Genomic DNA, 9,212 nt, shown 5'->3' on the forward strand with positions numbered 1-9,212 from the left:
TTTCGCAGTTTGTGGGGAATAACACATATTTGAAAAAAAAAAAAAAAAAAAAAAGGGAGGACCCCTTCTACATTTTGTGGGCTTTGTCTGGAGTCTAAACACCACAAAGCAGATGTCCAGCGGTTTGAACGTGCAAGCTCTTGGGCTCTAAATGCATGACATACACATGCTTTTTACTGATCAGTATCTCATCATGTAGTGAAGCAGGAACAACGATGACAGGCCGAGTTTGAATCTTCAAAAACGGGACATGAATTTACACCAAATATGCAATATTATCAAAAAGGGAACTACTATATATATATATATTCCATAAATTTTGTTTAGAGGAAAAGCTGGGGATGAATAAGTAAATAAATATCAGTTTACTAAAATTGTTCTCAAATCTAGAGCAACCTTTGACAAGTCAAAGCACCATTTGTGCCATTCACTTTACTACTGGCATCTAGCCAGGACACAATTTTTTTCCAAACTGTCTCCTGCACCCTGATGATACAAATCACTTTAATCTAGCAGACATCAGAAAGAACATACATTTTTCCAAAAGGCAGACATGCAATAGAAATTTGAGCCAGAGTGTGCCACCACTGACTCACATTCAACACTTAGGTATTGAAAATATTAAACATGTATTTTTAAAGAATTGTCAGTCATGCAATTCATGAAGGGCTAGTTCACACCAGCCACAATGAGTTCCGGCCCAATTGGTGCCAGAACACACTGGATCGCATTCCAGCTGGCTCACTGTTTTGGGGCGGGAGGGGGCGTGGTGGTGTATTAAAGTCAATGGCACTGCAGCCACCCCTCCAGGTGCAATGAAATCACCCGCACCAAACACATGGCACATCAATGCCTGCATTCCGGTGCAGTTAGAAAAAATAGTGCAAGCAGCATTTGTTCTGACTGCACCAGAACGCAGGTACTGATGTGCCACGCGTTCCAGTGCAGGCTTTCGAATTACGGCCAGAGGGCAAGGCTGCGGTGCCATTGACTTCAATGCACCGCCACGCCTCGTCCAAAAACAAAGTGAGCTGGCCAAAATGCCATCCAGTGTGTCCCTCCATCAATCGGGCCGGAACGTACTGTGGCTGGTGTGAACTAGCCCAAACCTCTGCCAAACTGCAATACTAAATTGACCCATATCCTCAAATAGCTTTGCAGCTTCCTGGGTCACCTACCTGGATAATCAATCAGCACCATCAAAAAGCAGACAGGTGACACAGGAAGCTGCAAAGTTGAAAAATCACCTGACTTGCTATGCAGTGCGAGTGGAGTAGAATTACTAAACCTTTGCTAGGTATTTATCTTAACCCTATTTTTATTCAAATTTTTTTTTATCCAACTGTATATCCAACCATTTGTTTAGGGCTCCACTTTATGAAAGGACATTTTCAACATTTTGAAAAGCTTGAGTGTTTGTATTAAAGATCTCAAAATGGCAGTAAATATAGCTAGATTATGTCAATAGTAAGGTAAAAATAGCACCTTTACAATAAGCCATACAATTCTAGAAGTCTACAAAGAGTGTTGTGACACAAAGGTCTCTCTCTTGACATAGATGGGGCCCTTGTATCCAACGAATGCAAATTTAAGAACATCTCCCAGTCCATCTGCTTTCAATAGTGTACAAAAAAAAAATGTGTTGTGCACACACCTTTACATTACAAACAGGGACTCAACTACTTTCAGTAAAACTTCAGCTATTAAATGTTTAGCAGAATTATTTTTGGTGCAGCTTTCCAGGTTTTAGATGCATATGGCTAAATATTTTAAATGACTAACTTTATATATAGATGTGTGGATTCTCCCTTTTAGTTGCTTGTGGTAGGAGAGAGAAGTTACCCTCCTTACTGAAATAACCGTGCCATCTCAGACATTATTGCACAACACATTTGGTACCCCATCTGATGTCTTTTCAGAAGTTCAGATCTGTCCTCTGCATACTTCCTGTGTTATCTCAAAGAGCCCTCCTAGTTCTCATCTTGAACTAAAGAATGATTAGTATTTAGGTTTAAGAAATCTGAGAGTAGTTTGGAAGCAAGCTGACATCACTGTCAAGAAAAAAAACTATAGGGGGAATTCATCAAAACTGGAGCAGACAAAATCTAGAGCAGTTGCCCATGGCAACCAATCAGCTTCTCTCTTCAGTTTGTTCAGTCAGATTTGAAAATGAAAGAGAAGCTGATTGGTTGCCATGCACAGCTGCTCCAGTTTTAAATTTATTCCCCCTTGTTTTTTTAGCCCACAACAGAATTTAGGAGCTGAGGTTATTTCTGGAAAATCATCAATATTTTCGGGACTTCCAGGGTCTTTTGAAGAGATAAAACGTGGAGGAATGTGCATGTATTGCAGAGGTGTACCACATGTTTTTCTTTTCTTTGAGCTGACACACTTTGTGACCTGGTCAGTTCGCAGCAAAAACTCAAGAAGCCTTTCCCTGTAGTAGATGATGCAAGATGCTAGCCTCACTGGCCACCCACGCCTCTACTTTCCCTGCATTTTAACAAAGCCACCATCAGACTTACAGGAACATTGTATCCAGTGTCCTCTGCTGTGCACTTCCTTCCTCTGATCCATACTTTACTACAGGACTAAGCAGTGATCAGAAGGAACCAAATTGAGCAGTGGGGGCGGCACACAGGCCTCAGACAGGTGCTAGTTTGCAGCATCACACAGCTACTTCGTAGTTTAGCACTGTGCCATCCTGGGCTAACTCCCTACTCAATGGGCAGAGGTGATGCTACCAATTCACTCTCCTATGAAGAGACTGGAAGTGGAAAGATGACACAGCAAGCTGAATTTTTAATCAGGGAATTAGAAACGACATGTGTCATCCTGTTGTGCAATGTGGAAAATAAGTGCAAACCATAAGATTAGCTGTACAGAGTTACAAAACCTTTGGCAAGTAGAACCGTAAAATATCATATGCTTCTCAACTATTTAGGGGTTAGCCTGGAGTTTCACTCTAAGGCATCAAGTTGGTAAATAGGTCCCTTTCATGGTATGGTTTACTTGGCCTTTGCTTGCCCTAGATTATATTCCATTTTGCAGTGACAATACTCACATCTTCAGCAGCACCAGCATTTCTTATTGCTTGTAGAAGGAACGTAATCTTGGATGGGCCAGGGATGCTGTCATAGGTTTCCTACAACATAAAAAGATAAAATTAAAAACCAGCAAACATTTTGACTAGGGTGTTAATTATTTGCACGTAGAAACAGTTCATGAAACATAACAAAACAAATATATTTTATTTTCTATGTAATGTTTTTAGAATAAAATAAATATTTTACCGAGTCAATGCATTAGTACCAGAATGTACAGCTAAAAAATGGCAATCATTTAACAAGTTAATAGCTTCAATGCTGAATAATTTTATCATAACTAATCAAAGATTAAGCAATTCCTGAAAATAACTGATGGCATGTGATCACATAGCTAGCCATCGCGAACTTAAAAGCTAAATGGTGAAGCGAGGATGGCAATGCTAGGTCTTTGTTCTCAACTGCCACAAAAAAAGAAAGTGCTGAACTGTGCAGTGCAATCATGTCACTGATAAAAACAGACACTGGAATGCACATAGATCCATTCAACCAAGGATTCCCCTCCAAGCCTCACAATGTACCCTGCTGAGGAAGGATTAGGCTGCTTTACATATAACAAAGAACTTCACAAGTTGTAAAAACTTTTAGCTGAGGATAGTAAAAATGTGAAGTACCTTCATGCAGCATATTAGTTACTAAATACAATGAGCTGCAAAGGCATTTTACACTAATGATGCAACCTGATCGTTTGCATTTATAGATTGCTCATATAGATTCAAAATGTGAACCTTCCTAATTTACCAGGACAGTACCAAATAAAAATTCCCCCAGAACTGGGCAATGTTTACCACCAGACAAATGTCAGAAGAACAACTGGGACAAACTGCTGTCTGCTGTGCAGAGTATCTCCTCAATGTGAAATAATGTATTTCACTAGAAGAAATTCTTGTATTTTAAAATCAACGTTTTTAGATTTGCACAACATATCCAGTTATATGGTATATAGATTTTAAAGTGACACTAAGCTAGGGAGTTAAATCTTAAAAATGCATCCAAGTACCCTAACTACTAACAAAAATGTATCTTATTTGTGTATCAGTGAGCAAGATATTCTCAAATCATCGCTGAATTGGTCCGGACACTGTCCTTCCTTCTGGAGGGTGGCTACTTTTGGTCCCCATGTGTGTTATAAAGTAAAGTAGTCACCACTCCAAGCTCACTCCCAGGATGCACTACAATCTTACATTTAGTTTACTAATTCATATTGAGATTGTAGTCCATCCCAGCGCCTACATTTTAAGCCTACTGGTTGTTGAACAAACCAACCCGTGCTGGCTCCTGGTTTGGGCAGACTGGCTCCTCAATTTCATATTAATTTATCCACCCTGTAATTTTATAACACATTTTTTCATTTCAGAGAGAGCAAGGAAGCATTACATGTTTTGTCAAGATTTTATTGCTGTTTGTACCCCAACAGGGGAGATCCATCCTATTTCTCCCGATGATCTCCAGAGATAGAAAGTGACAGGAAATCCAACATTTTAGAGTTGATGGGGACACTTATTTCAATGACAGCTGTCAAGGGAGGGATTTCCCCTTACTTAGCGCTGTATCTCTGGGACAGGAAGTGAAGGGAACCGGACATAGACCGCAAACAAATTCCAAAAACCCAGGAGGTATTAACTACTCCCTACACTAGGGGTGGGTAACTCTGGCCCTCCAGCTGACAAGTCCCATGAGGCACAGCAAGACTGACAGTTACAGGCATCACTCCCAGAGGCAGAAGCATGTTGGTATTTGTAGTTAAAGCACAGCTGGAGGGCCGGAGTTTGCCCACCATTGCCTACGCAATCCAAAATGGAAAAAAAAAAAGTTTTGTCTTCACATAAACTTGAAATGATGCTTAAAGAGAAACTTCACCAGACTTTACAATGAACACATACTTAACACAAATAGCTAAGCGCTGTGTTCCTAGAACCCAAAGTCTTTAGTACTATTTTCATTACTGTGCCACCATCTTGGATTCAATAGTCCGCTGCAACTTTCTGATCACTTACAGCCAGCCTCCTACTGCGCGAGATCTGGGACTAGGAGAGCCTATCCTGAAGCCTCCTGAGATGTGCGACATGTTTCCCAGGAGGTCGCCAGGTGCTGGGCAGATCCAGGGTTATCCACTGCATCAAAGGGTCACCATACATGTTACAATCTGACTGAACAATCAATTTCAGATGAGGACCTACCTAAAACTACTAGGGATGCACTGATACCAGTTTTCCATTCTCGCTAATACCGAGCACTGATGCTCCGATTATCAGGAAGTCGGGTGGCGGATCATGACCCATCATCCGACTTCCTGGGAAACCGGTGCTCTACCGAAAGAACACCGGTTTCACTTGCCGAGGCTGCCTAGGAACAAGTAAAGCCAGCAGTCGGGTAATGACGTGCTGCCAGGGTTCCCGATTGGCAAGGAAGCCAGCTTCACTTGTTGGTAGGCAGCCTGACTTCCTAACTAATCAGGAAGCCGGGGTGGCACGCCATGCCTCCCTGATTGGTCAGGAAGCCACGCTGCCTAGCAACAAGTGAAGCCGGGTATCTTAGCCAATCAGGAAGACGGGTCATGATGCGCTGCCCAGCTTCCTCATTGGCTATGGAGCCGGCTTTACTTGTTGCTAGTCAGCATGGCTTCCTGACCAATCAGGAAGCCGGGAGGAGAGTCATGACATGCAATCTGGCTTCTTGATTTGCTAAGAAGCTAGGCTGCCTACCAACAAGTGAAGCTGGCTTCTTAGCCAATCAGGAACCCGGGTGGCACATCATGACCTGACTCCCAGCTTCCTGATTGGCTAGGAAAGTGGCTTCACTTGTTGCTAGGCAGCGTGGCTTCCTGACCAATCAGGAAGCCTGCTCAATGCTCCCTTGGCACTGACGGTCAGAAAGAGATCTCCCTCTACCCGGAAGTTCCGGTATCAGAGCATAAGGGCGAGTACTCGTACTCACCCAAATATGCGGTACTGGCACGATACTGGTATCGGTACATCCCTATAGACTACCCAATCAGGCAGGTGCTTGCACTACATACTTGTGGTGGACCTAAAGGAAACTGTACAGTTAGATTAAAAGGTGTGTGGTGAGCTTGAAGCAGAAGGATGCCATCTTATCCGCTATTTGGATTGCAGTTGCCATGGTGCTGCACATGTGATCAGCTATGACAACAACCATTTGAGGCTATAAAGTTCAGTTGAGAGCTGAAATAAACACCCTGACAGTTGGCACACCTCAAGACCCTGTTCAGACTTGTGTGAACGCAGATCAAACCGTTAAAAATGTGCAACACACTTGAGGTGCTATTGTTAATGGCACCCCAAACAGGTCTGGTACAGCATGTTTCTTTGACCACACGCCAAATGTGTGACACTGGCAGCCCAAACTGCTGCATGAGCTTTTTTTTGTCGTGTGTGCGGCAGCCTATTGAAATGAATGGGCTGATGTACAGCAAACACAATACGCATGTCAAAAGTGCACGGCAAGTGTACACAGGGTCGAGTAGTAACTGTTCTGGGTGACAGTTAAACTGGTGGGCTTGGTTTTGATGCAAGTGGGAGCAAGTTCCCGCTATGAACTGTACTTGCTACCCCCCAAAAATTAAAATGTGAGCCGTGTAATAGGGAGAGGAGGGGGTTAGGATGGTGGCAGAGAGGTGATCAGATGTAACCAGTATAAAAGGAAGGGTAGCAGGGCACTAGTATGGGACAGATGGGCAATGAATGAGAACAGGACAATTCAGTGAGTGCAGGGGGCTGACATTCAGGACAGTGAGCAATATAGTAGGACCGGTACATGGAGGGGGCAGTGGTGAAGGCAATGAGAGCCCGGAAGATCCAGTCATACTAGGATGGTGGAAACCAGGTTACAGGTGGCAGCGATGACAATCGCTACTCTCAGAGGTACACTGTACATACACAGCCTGGGGGGGGGAGGGAGGAGCCGGGCCCAGGATCAGCCGGGCAGCGCCGCTCACACGTGGGCCGCACACCGGACAGGGACACATTCAGACCGGCGCAATGGATGCTTCACAGAGCACACATTCCCTCCCAGGGCCCCAGCTCACCTCGGCCTGTTTCCTGACGCCATTGTCCGGGCTTAGCAGGTTACTCAGGAGCACGTAGAACTGCTGCTGCTCAGCCGCCATGTCCGCAGCTGCACACACGGGGAAAGAGGGAGAGAGAGAGAGAGAAACAGAGAGGGCGCGAGAGTGAGCGCGGGCCGCTGCCTAGAGAGGGCGGAGTCAGAGAGGACTTCCAGCTAGCTTAGCGCCCTGACCTCACACGTCCCGCGTACCAAAGTGGTGCCATTGGACGCGGCTCTCGAAAGGGGCAGTGCCTACGAGAAAAGATGCCGGTAGGAGACATGTGACGCACACGAGGCCAGAACTTGGGAATGAAAGCTGATTGGCTGTACAGGGGGCAGCTGTTTCAACCCCTGGGTGTGTTTGTGAAAGCTTCGCAAGAGGTGACGTCAGATTTACAGGGGATGCTGGGAAAAAAAAGGGAAGGGGTTGGAGGCGGGGATAAGAAAGCAGCTGTCTGAAAGCGCGGGAGTTCGGGTGTGTGCGGTGAGACGTGACTGAGTATGAATGCTGGGGCTTGTATGGCGGAGTGTCCCCACATCGCCCACAACCGAGGAACGGATTTCCAGCGTGAGCCTACGGAAAGCTTGAGCACTCTCTGCAAATGAACTGTGATTTGGAACCACATCCCTCTTTCTCTCGCCTCAGTTGTCCCTGTTTTTGGTCTGATGTACAGATATCTATCAAGATGACACATCAGATGATGGCACATCAGATGATGGCACAAAATAAAAACAATTTGGGGTTTAATCAATCATTTTAGATAAGGACGTTCAGATACCAGAGCCGATATTTGGCATTTTCACAAGATCTATGACGGTTGCAGCCGCGACCTGGCGCTCCATCACTGTCCTGAAATCATTAGTCTGTATTGTTTTTTGTTCAAAAAGGTTTTATTAGTTTGTAGGCAGATAGACAAGTATGTTTGCGCACAATTCAAGTGTCAGTCTCAGAATACAACACATGTATCATGCATCATAAAATAAAATTATATTGATAACATTAGTCCAGAAAAAGTCCAAAGAAACCTTAAGGTCTCAATATCAGTAAAATCGATACATTAACACGGACTTCAAGTCAAGCTTACAGAAAAGTAGCCTGAGTTACCTGGTTCTCGGGGAGAGGTATATCATATGAAGAGAGGAGTAGCAAATAAGGGGAAGAAGAGATTGAAAGGAAAGTCAAAATATAAGAGTGAAGGAGTGGAGATAGCTGGTCACCAGCTCCGGCAATAGGTCCTCATATAGTCAAGGAATCCGCACTGAAAGAGGGAGGGAGGTACGACTCAATCCATGGCTCCCACAGCCTCCGAAATGGTACCATGGCATCCCTTTGGATTGCGGTAAGCTTCTCAAAGAACAAGTCTGTATTGCTTTAGAAAAACTGTCACATGACAATAAACAAAAATGTATCAGTACTTGTATCTGTGAGGACTTGGCCAAGTATCAGTACTTGTAAAAATGGTATCGGTGCATCCCTAATGTATTTTTATAAAAAAGAAAACTCATACATCGAAACAGATATGTACAAATCCCAGGAGCTCCGTATGATCCTTACAAATGACAGCTGCCTCCTAACTTTTAAGTGTTTCTCTAATTTAGTCTTGGAGCTGGAAATGTATCAGTACGCTACTTGGTATCTAAACATTTTAGGTATGTAAATTCTCAGTGTTCCGCATACCTGGGGGTGTCCATTACATAAATACATTGGTGGGAATTTATGAAAACTGCAGTAGCTGTTTATAGCAACCAATCAGCTGCTACCTTCAGTTTCTTCAGCTAAGCTTTGAAAATGAGATAGGCATTTTGGTAAATTCCCCTCATTGTGTTGGAAGGTGTCCCCCTTTCCCATCTCTAAAAGCTGGGAGCTGTGTGAACTTCTAATCTTATTCTCTGTCTGGGATTACATGATGAGACAGACGGATTTGAGGCAGCCTACATTCACAGATGATCTGTGGTTAGTTCTCCAAGATATTTGGAACAACCTACCTGCCGAGTTCCTTCAAAAACTGTGTGCAAGCGTACCTAGAAGAATTGATGCTG

General features: G+C 43.9%; 1 protein-coding gene across 1 annotated transcript in view; it reads right to left on the reverse strand.

Annotated features, from left to right (window-relative positions):
- The window catches only part of IPO5 (importin 5), a 40,941-nt gene extending 33,466 nt beyond the window's left edge, over positions 1-7,475 (reverse strand). Inside the window, exons 1-2 of the mRNA XM_018564647.1 lie at positions 7,153-7,475; positions 3,065-3,145 (exon numbers count right to left, since the gene is read on the reverse strand). Of these exons, the coding sequence (XP_018420149.1) occupies positions 3,065-3,145; positions 7,153-7,233 (162 nt within the window). The 5' untranslated portion in view covers positions 7,234-7,475. The remainder of the gene's footprint in view (positions 1-3,064; positions 3,146-7,152) is intronic.
- Positions 7,476-9,212: the final 1,737 nt, after the last annotated feature.

The sequence above is a fragment of the Nanorana parkeri genome, unplaced genomic scaffold (genome assembly GCF_000935625.1).
Source record: "Nanorana parkeri isolate BGI_ZX_2015 unplaced genomic scaffold, ASM93562v1 scaffold768, whole genome shotgun sequence".
In the NCBI taxonomy this organism is placed as follows: Eukaryota; Metazoa; Chordata; class Amphibia; order Anura; family Dicroglossidae; genus Nanorana; species Nanorana parkeri.